The sequence below is a fragment of the Anolis sagrei genome, chromosome 3 (genome assembly GCF_037176765.1).
Source record: "Anolis sagrei isolate rAnoSag1 chromosome 3, rAnoSag1.mat, whole genome shotgun sequence".
Lineage (NCBI taxonomy): Eukaryota > Metazoa > Chordata > Lepidosauria > Squamata > Dactyloidae > Anolis > Anolis sagrei.
In genome coordinates this window covers 173,386,249-173,404,951 of record NC_090023.1, presented here as the reverse complement: position 1 = coordinate 173,404,951, position 18,703 = coordinate 173,386,249, and the positions used below count along the sequence as shown (strand labels likewise).

The 18,703-nt window shown below is 41.1% G+C and overlaps 1 protein-coding gene across 2 annotated transcripts in view; it reads left to right on the top strand.

Moving 5' to 3' along the window:
• UNC5B (unc-5 netrin receptor B) overlaps nucleotides 1-14,883 on the top strand; it is a 367,951-nt gene extending 353,068 nt beyond the window's left edge. For both annotated transcript variants that reach the window (XM_060768853.2, XM_060768851.2), the window contains 3 exons: nucleotides 1,909-2,073; nucleotides 4,001-4,179; nucleotides 6,777-14,883. In XM_060768853.2, coding sequence (XP_060624836.2) covers nucleotides 1,909-2,073; nucleotides 4,001-4,179; nucleotides 6,777-6,942 — 510 coding nt within the window. In that variant the 3' untranslated portion in view covers nucleotides 6,943-14,883. The remainder of the gene's footprint in view (nucleotides 1-1,908; nucleotides 2,074-4,000; nucleotides 4,180-6,776) is intronic.
• The last annotated feature ends 3,820 nt before the right edge of the window (nucleotides 14,884-18,703 follow it).

Sequence of the window (18,703 nt, the reverse complement as noted above, 5' to 3'; positions counted from 1 at the left end):
AGAGTGGTTCCAGAGTGTTACCTTCTCACCAGGACTGACCCAAGACATTTTGCTGCCTAAGTTAGAATAAGAGTGACACTTCTTTTTTTACAGTATTTATATTCCGCCCTTCTTACCCTACAGGGGATTCAGGGCAGATTACAATGTACATATACATGGCAAACGTTCAATGCCATAGACACACAACATATATAGACAGACAAACAGAGGCTATTTAACTTTCCAGCTTTTTCATGAGGGTATTCTGGCCATCAGGGGAGCTGTCATTTCCCTGTCCATTTGTGACACTGATGAAATACTTCCTCATTCTTTGCATGCTTGCTGGAGATTTTTATAGCATCATAAATTAGCCTCCCCGCATAAGCGGTACCTAAATTTCCTACTTGACAGATGCAACTGTCTTTCAGGCTGCAAAGGTCAACAACAAGTGACACAAATTGTTTGGAAGCTCACTCCAACCTGGGCTGGCTTCGAACTCATGACCTTTTGGTCAGTAGTGATCTTAAAGCAGCTGACTCCCAGCCAGCTGCGCCACATCCCGGTAGACAAAATACAAGTATTTTTCCCCAATCCCACCACACCCCTAGGTAAACCTCTACCTGTGACTTCTCATTACATAATACAAAGGTACTGGAATATCATGAAAATATTTGACTCATTGAAAATGAGGATCACATCCAAAAGCAATGACATTTTTTCCTAGAATTGGGCCTTAACAGTTGAAAAGCACAAAACAGACTAGCTGGATAAAATCAGTAGCCAACATCTTTGTGGCCAACCCGATACTTTCCAGGAAACTTATTAATAAGATTTGAGGGTGAGAATTTACAACCAAATGAAATCTGCCTGCCCTTACACAGTAATCTGCAAGAAGCTCCTTAAAATGCTTGATATGTTGCCTGCTCGCCTTCTAGCTTGGAACTATAATACAGAAGATGTATGCTTTTTTCTCCCCCAAGCCTGTGTTCAATAAGGAGGGTCATATGTCCTTCAGACTTGTTATTAAAAACGAACCCCTCCACTCTTCCAACAATTCGAGTAATTTGCCATAATGTTACAAAGTTATTCTTTATTTTCTTGTTAATCGAGCATAATGAAATAATTATTTTAGGAAAAACCAATGGAATGCTGCCAGCTATTGGTCTATGATACACCTGTAAGTGAAGTTATCCTTTGTTATGTTAGTCATAAAGACCTATCCCCATTTGATAGTCCAAATTAGACAATGTAATGTCTCTCTTCTAGCTAGAACTAGCAACTGGATTTAGATCAGTTATAGTTGTCATTATATTTGCTGCTGCTGTCGTTGTAATTTAAATGTTTTTAAAATGTATATCCATAGTAGCTGTAAACAGAGCAAAACCCCAAATATGCAGAATGGTGATATCGTTATTATGCCAATCAAAAGTCACAAAATACATTACACAAGTTTTCTAATCTCTATGGCACAGAGAGTCTGAGAGATGCATCTTTTTTCAAATGCTAAACGTGTTATTCAAAATGGTCTTGAAAGGAAGGTTGATGCACGTAGAAGGTATACGCTCTTGTTGGCTGTGAGGTTGCTGGGGGCATAAAGAATCAAAGCAAACCAATAAAATGTCCTCCTTCGTTGGTGGAAGTACAGAGAACGATAGAAAACTGTCTTTCCATCACATTTCCAAATTATTTTTAGCATCTATGCCTGACAAAAAAAGCCTGTGAAATCGAAAGCTTCATAACCTATTTTGTGACTTTTAGTTGCTCTAATGCAGGTATTACCATAAAGTATATTTTGTATTTCATTCTCTTTAGAAAAGTCTTTGTTACTGAGGTGGGTGGGAACTAATTAGAGAAATTATTGTAGCTGTTTTTATTATCTTAGCTGTCCTTCCATCTCTAACTGTGTTCGTTGGGTTTTGTTCCCTACAGGAAATCCCTTTCTATCATATCTGGAGTGGCAGCCAACGGGCACTACACTGTACCTTCACTCTTGAGAGATACAGCTTAGCTTCCACAGAACTTACCTGCAAGATCTGTGTCCGGCAAGTGGAAGGGGAAGGGCAGATATTTCAGCTACACATTACACTTGGAGAGGTGAGGAAAAAAAGATACAAAGTGGCAGAAACAAGGTGGTTGCTGCTACAAAGGTGTCAGATGGAGCAGACTAATTAACAGTGGTCAGAGTGGCTTATCCTACTGCACAGGAGAGAAAGGCAAAACCTTGACTGAAATATTTATAGGACATATCAGCAGGGGTGGCTAAAGCAATAGGCAAGATACGCATTTGCGTATAGCGCGAATCCCTGAGGGGCGTTCTTGAGGTGCCCCTGCACACACACAGTAGGCAAGACAGTTTTGGCCAGGTCATTGCTTACCTGTGAATGTCTCTGCTTGGACTGCCAGCAAAAGTCCAGCCAAAGTCAGGAGCCAAGTTGCAACTTTCCCCATATTCTTTCCCTCAGGGGGGAAAAAGCCCCACTCCGCCGTTCCTCCGGAAGAAAGAGAGGGCAGGAAAAGGGGTGCCTCAGAACCCCTCCAAGTGGAAAGAAAAAGAAGGGAAGCTCCTCTGGCTTCTGCTGCTGCTCCTCGCTTTAACTCTGGGAAAAAGACGGTGCTGGCTGGCTTGCTCCCTGTTGTGCTCCCTGAGCCCCGTGCAGCCTCCATCTGGCTCCTCTTCCTTGGCTCCTCTCCCTCTCCCATCCTCTCTCTTTCTGGAGAGTCCCATCACAGTGAGGATGGAAGTCAGACGGGTGAAGTGAGCATGGAGAGGAGCAGGAGAGGAGCCCAGAGAGAGAAAGTGGAGAGCGGCTGCCAAGTCACGCCTGCCTGCAGCCTTTCCCCCGCTAGAAGGCCGCTTCCCACTCCTCGCCTCAGGCTTCCTTCCTTTGCTATACCTTCCGGGTCAGCCAGACCAAGATTGCAGAAAAGGCCAGCAACAAGGAGGAAGAAGGGAAGCGCAGTCAAGCAGCAGCCCGTGCGCTGGAAAAACCTCATGCAGTCGTATCCTCTGCTCATTTTCTTTTTTTAAAAAATATTTTTTAAATAAATTTTTATTATATTTTCTAGATATCGATAGAGTTTACAAGGAAAGAGTGAGAATAATTTTGAATAGTAAAGAGTGAGAAAAGAGAGGTTTCCAAGACATTCCCCCCCCCCCCCAAAAAAAGAAGCTAAGTTAAAAACTAAAAAACCGAAAGCCCTATTAACCTATAAAGAACCACTGCTCATTTTCTCAAGTCCACATTCCCACACAGAAGCCGAAAAGGAGCCAATTAGAAGTGGGAAGTTGATATAGCTAGTGACATAGCAGCCCAGGTTGAAGAACTGAGGCTGCATCTACACTTCCTGTAATCCGGTTCCTGAATCCAGCTCGAAATTGATATTTTTTTGTTCCTATATATAAATGTCATATTCCTAATTGGTTCTCTCATTTAAAAAAAAAACACGAGGAAAGTTCATCAAAGTTTATTTTAAACAGACAAGCCAATTTAATTGTTGGACACTTAAATAAGGATGGAAAAAAATATCATTTATTCCCATTTTTTTTTAAAAAAATAACTAGTTTCTCAGCAGTCAGGAAATTCTGTACAATTTTCCCACAGTGTTGGAGGGGAAGTCTTTGCACAGAACACCTGGTTTTCAATGCAGAAAACAAGTCTTGTGGCCAATAATTCCTGTGCAACCCATTGAGGTGGTTAATTATGGGAAGAATACTATTAAGGAGTATTCATTCTCTCCCACAGCAGATGGGAAACTACTATAATTATTTGTTTTTACTTGCAAGGGCAAAAAACTGAATTGAGGGCCTTTGTAATGACCGAGGGCAGCTTGGTGGTGGTAGTGGTGGTGGGGCAGGGGTCATCAATGGAAAAGGCTTCTATGTTTCTGTGACCCATACAATAAGCCATATTATGTGGTACTGATAATTTTCCTCAGAAGATGTTTCCACAAACACTTGTCCGTAGTTGCCACTTCCATCTGATTACCTTGAGTGAGTTTGCAAATCCACTTTGTGTTCCAGAACTCCAGCTCCTTCGATGCCTTGTGTTTCCACCCTGGCAATGCCCTGACGACTCAGCTAGGGCCCTATGCCTTCAAGATCCCTCTGTCCATACGACAGAAAATCTGCAACAGCCTTGATGCCCCCAACTCCAGAGGAAACGACTGGCGTCTTCTTGCTCAGAAGCTTTCCATGGATCGGTAAGTTTTTCTTTCAGTGCTTCCCTCCTGAATGCCTCAACAACTTAAGAAGCTGCTTCATTCATCTCTTCCCCAAAATGCACACATATTCCAGCATCACCACTCATCCAGTCTTTCCCAGGGAAAGACTCAGATGAGGTTTGGAGACTACTTGGCTAGACTGGGCTACCAAATGAACCCTACACTAGGGATGTGAAATACTCAGCCTTGATTTTGTTGGGCTTCTAACACCTGTGTTCCTCTACTACTCTTTGCTTATATTTGGTTACAGAAAGATATATGATTATGTGAGCAATAGATAGATAGATAGATAGATAGATAGATAGATAGATAGCGTCTCCCCCCAGCAACAGCAAAGGTATCCCTCTGGGCAGCTAAACCAGGAAATCCCAACTGGATGGCCTCCCATGAGGATCTTCCTCCAGGGGTAAACCAAGAGTGGACAACTTGGAAGTTCCTGAACAGACTCAGAAGTGGAGTGGGCAGATCAAAAGACAACCTGGCAAAATGGCGCTACCTAAAAGAATCCCACAACTTGTGTGACAGTGGAGGAGAACAGACAACTCCGCATCTGTATGCTTGTCTACTATGCCCTGCCTCATGTACAGAGGAAGAATGGTTGGAGGCTACAGACAAAGCCATTGCTATTGCCCGTTTTTGGTCAAAAGATATTTAGCCGCCTGCGCTCCTTCTATTTTTATCAGTTTTATACTAATTTATGCAGTGCTTTTGATACAAAATCAATAAATAAGTATAATTTTAGGGAAAGGAGGGGATTTAAAAGATGAAATCTAGTATATTTGGGAGAAAAGAGGAGAAAACTGTCACTTGGTCACAAAGGCAATTGACATACTAATTTATGGAATGTTTTTGATACAAAATAAATAAAAGATAGATAGATAGATAGATAGATAGATAGATAGATAGATAAGCCTTGGACAGCATAGGGAAGGGTTAATACCTCTGTGGTGTTTGTTTTGCTATCTATGCCCCTGTTCAGAAGATTTCACCTCACTTTCTGTCCCTGCTAATTGGATTTTGAAAAAAAAATGGCTTGTTAAGGAAACGAGTTGGTGATAAATCTCTCAGGAGTGAATTTCCCTTCTGTGGAGTAGATTTCTCTCACTTCCTGTTTCCTCAGTCCTGTTCTTAATTATGAGTCAGTTGTAAGCCAGATGTTTGTAACTCGGGGACTGCCTGTATTACATATTAATTACACATATATGAATTAACCTCTGGTTTGCTGATAAAATTGAATTGCTGTGTCAAGATGCATGTCTAAACATGTCACTAACATGAATGTTTTAAGGCTTGTACGGTTTTATATTTTTATATTATACTAGCCATCCCCTGCCACGCCTTGCTGTGGGCCACTCTGGTGGTCATGGGGGTTCTGTGTGGGAGGTTTGGCCCAATTCTATCATTGGTGGGGTTCAGAATACTCTTTGATTGTAGGTGAACCATAAATCCCAGCAACTATCCCAAATCTCAAGATTCTATTTTCCCCAAACTCCACCAGTGTTCACATTTGGGCATATTGAGTATTTGTGTAGAGTTTGGTCCAGATCCATCATTGTTTGAGTCCATTGTTTGAGTCTCTCTGGATGTAGGTGAACTACAACTCTAAAACCAAAGGACACTGCCCACCAAACCCTTCCAGTATTTTCTGTTGGTCATGGGAGAACTGTGTGCCAAGTTTGGTTCAATTCCATTGTTGGTGGGGTTCAGAATGCTCTTTGATTGTAGGTGAACTATAAATCCCAGCAACTACAACTCCCAAATGACAAAAACAATTTTTTTGAGTGAAGCACATACATTGGGTTGTTAGGAGTCTTGTGTCCAAATTTGATGTCAAGTCATCCAATGGTTTTTGAGTTCTGTTAATCCCACAAACGAACATTACATTTTTATTTATATAGACTAGCTGTACCCGCCACGCGTTGCTATGGCCAACCTTCCCTCCCTCTTTCCTTCTTTCCCTCCTTCCCTTTTCTTCTTTCCTTCTCTCCTTCCTTCCTTCCTTCTCTACCTCTTTCCTTCCTCCCTTTTTCTTTTCCTTCCCTTTCTCATTCTTCCTTCTCTGCCTCTTTCCTTCCTTCCTTCCTTTGCTTTTTGCTTCCATCCTTCCTTTTGTCTTTCCTTCCTTCTCTCCCGCTTTCCCTTTCTTTCTCTTCTTCCTTCACTCCCTCTTTCCTTCCTTTTCTTTCCTTCTCTCCTTCCTTCTTTCTCTACCCATTTCTTTCCATCCCTCTTCATTTTTATTTATATAGATGTTAATGTTTTAATAGTATTTTGTGATTGTTATACTTTTTAATTGTTATGACTGTTGAGGCATCGAATTGTTGCCATTTGCAAACTGCTCCGAGTCGCCTTTCGGGCTGAGAGGGGTGGTATATAAATATAGTAAAATAAATAAATAAATAAATAAATAAAAGTTGGGAAAGTCCTGCATTAGCATGTCACAACACACAGTTTGGAAAGCTCTGGGTTGGGGAAATATCCATTGAGAGTGGCATAGATTTTGCCGCCAGTAAGTGTTATCTCATTCTTTTTTCTTTGTCTTCCCCCTTTCTTTTTCTTTTCTTCTTCCGGCTCAGGTATCTGAATTTCTTTGCCACCAAAGCCAGCCCAACGGGGGTGATCCTGGACTTATGGGAAGCCCAGCACCAAGACGATGGAGACCTGAACACTCTGGCCAGTGCCTTGGAAGAGATGGGCAAGAGTGAGATGCTGGTGGTGATGGCAACGGAAGGGGACTGCTGATGCAGCTCTCAAGATGGCTTCTTCCCGCCATGGCCGAGTAGGGGAGCAGAAGGGGAGAGGGAGAGAAGATAAGAAAGAAAGGGGGGAAAGCAGCCCTTATTTGAAGGGAACAGAGGCAAGCAATTGCCAAGAAGAAACAGAACTCCAAAAGGAGAGCGATGAGGGCTTCTTCTCCTTCTCACACTTCTCCCTCCTCAAATCACAGTCAGCCTTAGAGATCCTCATTGCTCAGTTTACAAGCAATCCAAGTGTTAAAAAAGACTCCTTCCTCCTTCTCCTCACAGCCTTGGGATCGAGGCATACACACGCAATGCATCCTTGGTAACCATGACTGCAGTCATAGGGGCCATCTCAGCTCCCGCTGCCTCCCATGGCACCTGAAAGGCTGCCAGAGTCTGAGTTAGGTTATTTTTTCCCTTATTTTAATTTTTTGCTTTGTTTATATTCTTTTCCTGCCCTTTGCGCTCGCCCATTCCATGCCTTATTCTCTCTTATTTCTCCTTTATTGACATTTACGCTTTGAAGAGTCAAGACTGCTTCATTCCGTCAAGGCTTCAAAGAGCTGAACAACCATACACACACACATACACATACATACACACAAAGGAAAAGGAAAAAAGGAAAACAGTTTCTTAGGAAACGCAAGTAATTTATTATCCAGATCTTTGGATTCATCCTTTTTTAAATATAAAAGTAAGGATCTTTCATGTACGTGAGAGCAAGAGCACTCTGGAATAGAGAGAGAGAGAATGAGAGAGAAAGAGAGGGGTGGGTTTAAAGAGAAGTAAACATTAAAGAATTAATGAATTGTCGAAGGCTTTCATGGCCGGAATCACTGGGTTGTTGTATGTTTTTCAGGGCTATATGGCCATGTTCTAGAGCAGGGGTCCTCAAACTAAGGCCCGGGGGCCGGATACGGCCCTCCAAGGTTATTTACCTGGCCCTCGCTCAGGGTCAACCTAAGTCTAAAACTACTTGAAAGCCCACAACAACAACAATCCTGTGACACTGATGAAGTACTTCCTCATTCTTTGCATACTTCCTGGAGATTTTTATGGCCTCGTAAATCAGTTAAATTATATTTCTTTTTAATTATTGTATAGTTTTTAAGTGTTTTTGCACTACAAATAAGATATGTACAGTGTGCATAGGCATTCATTCATTTTTTTTCCAAACTATAATCCGGCCCTCCAACAGTTTGAGGGACTGGGACCTGGCCCTCTGTTTAAAAAGTTTGAGGACCCCTGTTCTAGAGGCATTTTCTCCTGATGTTTCGCCTGCATCTATGGCAAGCATCCTCAGAGGTAGTGAGGTCTGTTGGAAGTAGGAAAATGAGTTTATATATCTGTGGAAGGTCCAGGGTGGGACAAAGGACTTTTGTCTGCTGGAGCTAGGTGTGAATGTTTCAACTGACCACCAGGCGAAACGTCAGGAGAAAATGCCTCTAGAACATGGCCATATAGCCCGGAAAAACCTACAACAACCCATTAAAGAATTACTACTTACGTGGTACCTTGTTGAGGTTGGGTTGGTGGGATGACCAGAGCCTCATGGGGAGGAGAGCTGTACAGAGTCTTAAAGGGCACCTTTTGTTTGTGCATTTATTTTTCTGTCTTGAGCAGAGATTACGGATAAGATAACATATTTATTCATGACGGAATTAACTTGTTTCTGAAAGGCAACATTTCATTCCTGTGCTCACTGACTTGGAATGGAGTGGGACTTACCTCCGAGAAGCCAAGTATTAGATTGTGCTTTAAGGGGGTGCTTTATTGAAAGAGAAGATATGCGATTTTGTGATCTTTCCATCCCCTCTGTGAAAGCAGTGCCCAGATACAGCTGACCAAATGTCCTGTGGTCTCGCTTTGTTTTTGTTTGGCTTTGTATCACCTTATTTTCTTTCCATGCTGTCCTTTTTTATCAGAACAGAGTTCCGTGGTAGAAACGTGAACTGTTATAGATCCAATCAAAATATTAAGGAAATCCAAGAGGTGGGCATGGAGTGACACTTCAAAAACCTATACTCATATAAGCATCCTAAGCACTTGGTTATCTATGGGCCCGTCCAGACAGCAGTTTTATTGCAGGAACTCCCACAATAAAGGAGGAGCTGTCCAGACAACGTTCTGGTTAGTCCTGAATTAAGTTGCTACAAACCAGGAAAACTCTGGTCTGTAGCAAATTAATTTAATAGTGGATTTATTCCAAAGCGCAGGATAAATCCACTATTTCCAGACACCATTACCACAGTTCACAAGGCTAAATAAGCCTAGTAAACTGTGGGAATACCTACCCCCTACCCCCAAGTCCCCAGACCCTTTTTAAAAGTAAAAAGAACTTACCAGGCCTGCAGTATACCCTCAGAGCAGCTCTCCTAGCACATACAAATGGCACGCCAGGAGAGGGGGGGGGGGGGGGAAGGAAAATTGCTCCCTGCTCTTCTGGTGCTTCATTTGTATGCAATATAACAAAAATGGTATCGATAGAAATTGACAATTTAAAAACAAATTTTAGTCTTCATTTGTATGTGCCAGGAGAGCTGCTCAGAGGGTGTACTGCAGGCTTGGTAAGTTATTTTTACTTTTCCAAAGGGTCTGGGGGCTAGGAGGAGGGGGTAGGACCTCTGGACATTCTCTTGGGCTAGTCCCGAGATAACATCTGGACACCCACCCCAGAAAGTGGATGCTTCTGGGACAAGGGATGTTTCTGGGACAAGGGCCTCTCTGGATCCGGCCTGGGTTGTCCTCCTGAGGTCTTCTTTAGAAGCCACCATATTGTGAGGTCTGTTGGAAACTAGCCAAGTGAGGTTTATATATCTGCAGAATGTCCAGGGTGAGTGAAAGAACTCTTGTCTGCTTGAGGCAAGTATGAATGTTGCAATTGGCTATCTTGATTAACATTGAATAGCCCTTCAGCTTGAAAGACTGGCTGCTTCCTGCTTGGGGGAATCCTTTGTTGAGAGGTGTTACCTGACCCTGATTATTTCATGTCAGGAATTCCCCTGTTGTTTGAATGTCCCTCTTTATTTACTGTCCTGATTTTAGAGTGTTTTAAAATAATGGTAAGCTAGAAATGTTTCTGTGGTCCTGTATCTGAATTATTTGGGGCAAGATGAACAGTTTAACGAGGTTTGGTGTCTTCATCAGTTTGCCTGTGGACCAGTATAGATATGATTTTATCTTTTGCAATTTCTGGAGGAAAAAAGCAAGTCCATAAGACATGCAAAATACCATCCTTCTGCTCTCCAATGTGCAAGCTGAATTCAGCATAAATGTTTCTTTAAAGTTAAGGTATTCATTGTTAATGAAAAGGCCACAGCCACATTATGCAGTACAGTCTGTATACCTGAAGTCTGATCTGGAAGTGTATTTATTTGTAGGTTCTTGTGGGTTTTTTTCGGGCTATAGGGCCATGTTCTAGAGGCATTTCTCCTGATGTTTCGCCTGCATCTATGGCAAGCATCTTCAGAGGCAGTGTATTTATTTGATGCAATATAGAAATGTATTTAGAGTTTTGGGATGGCACAGGGGAGTTTCACCTGAAGTCTACACAGAAGCATAAAACTGATTTACAAAAAAATCAGAGTTACAAACAGGGGTGAGACAACAGGAAGTGAGAGAAATCTACCCCTCGGAAGGGAAATTCACTCTTGAAGGAGTTAACATGGGGAAATGGTGACCCTACTGAAGCTTTATCACTAATCATTATTTCCACAACAAGCCTAATTTTTCAAAATCCAATGATCACAGAGACAGAAAATGAGGTGAAATCTTCTGAACAGGGGCATGGGCACCAATACAAATACCACAGGAGTGTTAACCCTTCTTTATGCTATTCAAAGCAAATATATACATTTATTTGGCTGGAGTTACACTTAAAAATGTACCTGTTCCAACTTACATACACATTCAAACCTACAGAACCTCATCTTTGTTCGTAACTTAGGGGTTGCCTGTACATCACCGCCCAAATGGTATAACTTCAGACTCTGTATTCAAAAGGAATATTTCTGATGCCGGTTGTGTCTCGTAAATTATTGGAGCTCGATAAATATAAAACAAATCAGTATTTGAAGGCTTATATTTCAGTCTGTGGATTCCAAATCACTGGATTGATATTTATTATTTACAGTATTTATATTCCACCCTTCTCACCACGCATGGGACTCAGGGCAGATTACAATGTACATAAACATGGCAAACATTCAATGCCATAGACACACAACATATATAGACAGACACAGAGGCAATTTAACATTCCAGCTTTTCTTGAGGGTATTCTGGCCACCAGGGGAGCTGTCCCTTCACCAACCCATTTGTGACACTGATGAAGTACTTCCTCATTCTTTGCATGCTTGCTGGAAATTATTATGACCTCGTAAATTAGTTACATTTGCCTCCCCAAATAAGCGGTACCTAAATTTCCTATTTGACAGATGCAACTGTCTTTCATGCTGCAAAGGTTGACAGCAAGATACACAAAATTGGTTGGAAGCTCACTCCAACCCGGGCTAGCTTCAAATTCTTTGGAAGCTTTTAAACAGAGGCTAGATGGCCATCTGTCAGGGGTGATTTGAATGCAATATTCCTGCTTCTTGGCAGGGGGTTGGACTGGATGGCCCATGAAGTCTCTTCCAACTCTTTGATTCTATGATTCTATGACTCCCTGCCAGCTGCACCACAGTCCCGGTGCCCAAGAAAGAGGATGAAAGGATTGTTTATATAAGGTCTACACCCCTCTGGATTAGGAGTGGAAATTATAGCTCTCCAGATTGTTCTGGACTGCAGCTTCCATAATCTTTCACAATTGGTATTGAGGCTGATAGAAGTGAGAGACAAAGTACATGGAGGGTTGTAATTATCCACTTTTGCTCTAAAGGTTTTTCTATATATCCGTTAAAGAGTTGTGTTTTCACACTGCTAATGTCAGGGATCTTCATATGCAATACACAATTCTGGATAGGCATCCAGATTTTTGGAACCAAATGATATTTTTTTCTTTAAAATAACAACCACAACTGTTTTTTTAGGATTAGAGTGTTTATATCCTATATGGCAGTACAGTATAACCATTTTCTGTCAAATATAGATACTGTACAGTTCTTTAAACCACAAAGTATTTGGGAAAGATTTGCAGGCATTTCTTTCTTCCTACCCCTAATGTTTTGTGAGTATCGGGTTTGTTATTATTTTGTGGCTTTTTCAGCTTACTGGGAAATAGAAAGAAAATTGGTCTGAATGAAAAAAAAAAAGGAAGAATCTCACTTCCCTGTGATTTACCTTTTTATTTCTTCGTTTTTGAACCTTGTGTCTACAGTTATGACTTTTATCCCTTAACAGCAGGGGTCCTCAAACTAAGGGCCGCATACAGCCCTCCAAGATCATTTACCCAGCCCTCACTCCGGGTCAACCTAAGTCTGAAACGACTTGAAAACACACAACAACAACAACAACAACAACAACAATTTTATCTCATCAGCCAAAGGCAGGCCCACATTTCCTACTGAAATACTAATAAGTTTATATTTGTTAAAACTGTTCTTCATTTTAATTGTTGTATTGTTTTTAAGTGTTTTTTGCACTACAAATAAGATATGTGCAGTGTGCAAAGGAATTCTTTCATGCATTTTTCAAATTATAATCCAGCCACCCAACAGTTTGAAGGACTGTGACCTGGCCCTCTGTTTAAAAAGTTTGAGGACCCCTGCTTAAGAGGCTACAAAAGGTGTGGTGTTAAAAGGAGGCTCTGGTCTTTTAGTGTGGTCTTTTGAAACATCGAAATTTATTCTGGAGCTGCATTTAGTAATTTAGATTATAGGATGAAGCTAGAAACACAAGTAAATACTTTTGATTTTTATCAGTGGGTTCAATCAATGGATGTTATTACCTTCCATGGAAACAAAAATTACCCATATGCTCCAATTCCAATAGAATAATGTCTCAACATTGTGGGCACATATTTCTTTCCTTCCCTCTCCCTGTCATTCTCTCTCCTCTCTAAGCTGTTTCTGATATTATGTTGTATGAGGGATTGTTGTTTTTTCTTGTATTTCGAACATGGCGACAAGGATCCGTGAATGTCTGAATTCATATTTTTTTCCCAGCAATCCAGGAAAAATTTCCCAGGGACAGATCATTTGCTTTCCATCCCTGGAAGTCATAGTTAAACGTACAGAGAGTCTGCTGAAACCTTTGTTTATTGTGAGCAAATATAGGGTGAGGCAGCATAACTTCCTTTTTTAAAATGCGCGCCATTCAGTCGGTTGAAGACGTAGCAGAGCGCTAGTGGTCTTGTTCAAGAGGCGGGAGTATAAAGTTTTGTCCTGACACAGTTCAGTCGCCATCATGCGTTGGAACAGTAAGGAGTGTGCTTTTGCCGTTGAGGTCTACTTTTTGAGCGGATTTGGAGTTGCCAGCCTGCTCTCCAGATTTGGCCTCTTGTGATGTTTTTCTATGGGTTTTTTTTATGTGAACCGTCCAAGAACCCTACAAGATTTGAAGACCAACATCCAGGAAGAAATTGCCAATATAATGCCTGCTATGCTGACAAGAGTCATGACAAATGCCAGAAATCGGTTTACTCAGTGTATGGAGAATGGGGGACGTCACCTACCTAATTTGATTTTCAAAACTACGTAAAACAAAACTTTAGGTATGTGCCTACATTATAAAAAAAATCTGATTCATACAATGGGTTTTATTAAGTTTTGAAAAAAGGAAGTTATGCTTCCTCACCCTGTATAAGCATAAAGCAGCAGGCAGGAAGGAAAGGGCTGAGCTGGGAAGTGCCGAGCCATGGATGGATGTGTAGGGAGATAAACTCACACCCAACAGTTTGCATTGGCTGCCAGGTAAAAATTCAGGAACCATAATAAAAGTCATCCACCCTTTTAGCAAGACTATGTTAGACACCTATCTCCGTCTTATTCCTTGTCGATATTTGATATTGTGTGTACAAAAGCATACACTGATGGGTGTGTCTGAACTTTCAGAATCGGTAAACTGGTGCAGGTGTATGTAAGGGAATGCTAAGTGTAAGAGATTTATGGGTGATTTATGGGTTGTTTCTCTGATTGGGATGTATTTCGAGTATACAGGCAGTCCCCAACTTACAAACATTCAACTTACAAACAACTCATCGTTAAGAACAGGGGTAAGGCAACAGGAAGTGAGAGAACTCTACCCCTAGGAAGGAAAATTCACTCTGGAAAGTGTTATGGGGAAAGGGGTCTCAACTGAAGCATTATCACCAATCCCTGTTTCCACAACAAGCCAATTTTTTATTACAGGGACAGAAAGTGAGGTGAAATCTTCTGAACAGGGACACAGACAGCAAAATAAACATTACAGGAGTGTTAACCCTTCCCTATGCAATCCAAAGCGCATGGCTGGAGTTACACTTAAAAATGTACCTGTTCCAACTTACATACAAATTCAACTTAAGAATAAACTTACAGAACCTCTCTTGTTCATAACTTGGGGACTCCCTGTATTCTCTTTCCATTTGCTTTCTCTGAAGAACCAAGCAGAGAGCTGATTGAAGGCAAAAGATGGGACTACATGGCACTTGTGGTCTCTTCCAGCTCTGTGATTCTACATACCAGCCTTTCCCACCTGTTTCTTTAGGAGTCCTCTATGATCTCACACAGCTTTGTAGCATAGAATGCCATGTCATCACGGGGTGAAAGCAAACCAATATTTTCTTCAACTGTTGAGTGCCCTTGGTCCTCTTGCTCTCCGTTCTATTTCCATATTTATACATCCTCTCTTTCTCTCTTTTGGGTGGGGTGGGGTCTGGAAGCATCCTCTACACACACATTCTGTTTATCCTGTAAACTAAGAACTTGTAAATAAGGTTTAGCATTCCTATTGTAACAAATTAATTTTTATGCAATAAATTATATTTCCTAGTCTAATAAAAACTTTAAAATTAAAACGAAAAGACTGAGCAAGTTGTTCTTTAAGCTTTAAGTCAAATCCCAGTTGCAAAGAAAGGTGAGTCTCAAGATTTGGTTTAGCACTTCTGGTGTTGATGGGCTGGTTGAAGAGTTCAAGGACCTTATCACATTGGGATATAATCTGCTTATGGACCTTATCACTTGGGATATAATCCATTTATATCAGTATGCATCCCATATTATTTTAGGACTAGATACATACTGTATTGAAATGGGATGCATACTCTCCTCACCACACCTGATTATACAATTATGATTGGAAAATACTGCGCTTTGACTTATCACATCACAGAAGGCTGGCCCCTCCCAATCCATTCAAAACACCCCACACATCACTCTATGACATCTTAAAAAGTTTTTTTCTAAGATTGCGCAGTGATGTAGCTTCAAAGTCCCGAACTACTACTAATTAAAGTTCTTTTAAATACGAGGGTTGAATGAAAGGTAATGCCTCCACCTTCGTTACTTGGGTTTGGATGGGAATCTATATAAATAAAAATGTAATGTTCGTTTGTGGGATTAACATTACTCAAAAGACCACAGAATCAATTGACACCAAATGTGGATACAATACACCTATCAGGGCAACGAGTGACCATCACTCATAAAAACACTGAAAAACACAGCGGAAGAGACTTAAAGGCCAAGAAATAAAAAATCTATTTCAACGCGTGTGCAAAACCACATATATACACATATACACAAATATGTACACACACAAAACACATATACACAGACTGGGCCACAGCAACGCGTGGCAGGAGACGGCTAGTATTTTAATAAATCAGACAGAGAAATAATCCTTAGAATGTGCTCTTTAACTACCACTATTCACTTTTCCACATAATCACCAGACAATTGGATACATTTCTGCCAACAATGAACAAGTTTTCTGAAGCTGTCACAGAAGAAGTTGACACTCTGTTTCCGCAACCCATGGTGCACAGATCTTCCAATGTCCAAGCAAAGCAATAATGTGACTCACACATTCTTGTGAAATGCCGATTATGCTTGAAATTTATCGCTGAGTGATACAACAATCGTCCTGAATCAATCTGTTTGATTGTGAAACTCGGTAGTTGCTATCACAGGACATTCAACTCTTTGTTTGTCATGCAAATTAGATGTTCCTACCTCAATATCTTTAAACTTACTCGCCCAACGATGCACAGTACTCACATCAACACAGTCACCATAAACAGTTTGCATTCTCTAATGAATCTCCTTTCGGGTGACACCTTCTGTTGTCAAGAATTCAATGACTGCATGTTGCTTAAGTTGCGTTGATCGACCGTCTGCCCAGGGTTCCATACTTGGCACTTTAACAACACAGCCATTCAATGCTAAGGCTTCCCACCAAAATGGAACTGTAGAGGAGAATCTACTGAACAAGCCAGCACCTGCCACATAATAGTACTGTTGAGGAATTACGAAGGTGGAGGTATTACTTTTCATTCAACATTCTATTACACATACAGATGCAATGGAGGGAAGAACTTTTACAGATTTCAGTAAAAACATTTTCAAACAATAATGAGTTAAAACAACTTTTAGCGATTTCAGAAATCCTGGCGATCTTTCTCCTTTGACATCCAAAACAGAAATGACAGCCGCTTCCATCATGAAAAGTCTGTGGTCATGAGAGTCTACCCACAGATGACAAGTTGTATCATGGTTGATGGGAGCCATACAGATTTTCCTTTCACACACAAAAACAGTGCTTCAGCAACGGAAGAATCTGTAATATTTCCAGAAAACACTATTAGAATTCTGTCTGCAAATAATCCATTTCTGCGATGCTTTGCAGACAGATTCCGATGGAATACTGACGAGATGGGACAAACATCTTGCGATGGGACTCGTTCAAAATCATTCTCAAACAGTGTCAGAAATGGAGTATTTCCTAATGTGAAAAGGTCCCAAGGCACCACAAACTGAGCTATGGAGCCCATGTGCATGGGTAGAAGGTAGTATTTGCACTTGGACAACCTCATACTGGTAGTGATGCTGAATAGTTTTCTAGTGAATTAGCATGGGTCACATCTAGGCGTGAAGCAAGAGTCTATAGACCTTCAGGTAGCAAGACAGACTGAATGTTGTGTCATATAGGAGACTTCTGGGCCAGGCCTGAGACCTACTGAAGGCCTTTATAATCCAGTCCTGAATCATTGCCAGCCTGTGTACCTCCCCAAAAAGTGTGAGGCCTTAAAACAAAGGGGAACCTTGGGCCCATGGACCGGAACTGCCTATCAGAGATCAAATCCATTCCATAAAAATCTGGTCTTGAATCCCTCCCAGATATTTTTTCATACTGTTCCATTATCTGGGCAGAGGCCACTAGGGGGTGCCATAGAGAAAAGGATAGTTCATGGTGGGGGGGGGGGGGGTTGGTGTCGAAAGACTAAAATCATTTCCCCCATTTTTGCTGATTATTTCCCCTCCCCCATCAAAAAGTAAGGTTTTTTACATGATGGGGAGATGGGTGGGGGGAATAACAGGAAAACAGGGGGAAATGGTTTTACTCCATCAACCCACTCTTCACACACACCCCCCCCCCCCCCCGTACAATGGACTATCCTTCTCTCTCTAGCACCCCTAGTGGAACAGTACCTAATTTTTGAAATAGAACTTTTACATATACACACAATCCATTTTTTTAAAACATCAGGTGTGAGAAGAAATTATGACATGGACAAACTCCCTGGAGTCCCAACATCTGTAGGAATTATGTATCTTCCAGCTCTGACTTTCAAAGAGAAATTTGGGATTTTGACAAATGTAATATTTGTCCTGAAAACTATTAGGCCAGTGGTTCTCAACCTGGGGTCCCCAGATGTTTTTTGGCCTACAACTCCCAGAAATCCTAACAGCTGATAAACTGGCTGAGATTTCTGGGAGTTGTAGGCCAAAAACATCTGGAGACCCCAAGTTGAGAACCACTGTATTAGGCATTTGCAAACATTGTACTTCGAGATCAATCCTGAATTTGTTTGTATTGGTGATAATAAATTTAGCGTCATTTTTTCTTAAGGTTCTTCTGCCCCTTCTTTCTTTTATTAGCCACATGGATCACATTGAACCAAGGATTGCAGGTAACACTATGTAACATAACTTTCATTTCCTAATTGGTTTAATCATAAAAACATGGAAAAAGTTTATTAAAATGCACAAACTTTGTGGGGGTTCTTTTTTTTTGGGGGGGGGGGACATTCTGCAGCACATTTTACTATAGTTTTTCAATGAATATTTAGTTATTTATTTACTGTATTTGTATAGCGCCCCTCTCAGAGGCGACTCAAGGTGGTTTTCAAGGCAAAAATTCAATGCCACAAAGCATAAATACAATTTTAAAAACCTTAACATACATAAAATCAGAACAACAGCAATAAAAACATAAGTCATTGGTAAATCCTTATTAAAAACATTGTCCAGTCCCATCCTATGGTTGTTCCATTGTCCTATGTCCACTACTCTGCATTTGCAAATGAGGTTTTTTCCGAAATGTTAAGAGGGAGGAAGCTGATCTGACATCCTTAGAGAGGGTGTTCCACAGCTGAGAGGCCACCACCAAGAAGGCCCTGTCTCTCGTCCCTGTCAGACATACTTGTGACGAAGGCAGGACCGAGAGCAGGGCCTCCCCAGATGATCTTAAGGTCCTCGATGGTTCATAAGGAGAGATGTGTTCTGACAGGTAAGTTGGGCCAGAACTGAATATCTCAAAGAGTTTCAACTAATTCAACATAGTTTGTGGCAGAAGTTTCCAGAGTATAACAACTATGTTCAAAATAAGGACCACACAATTAA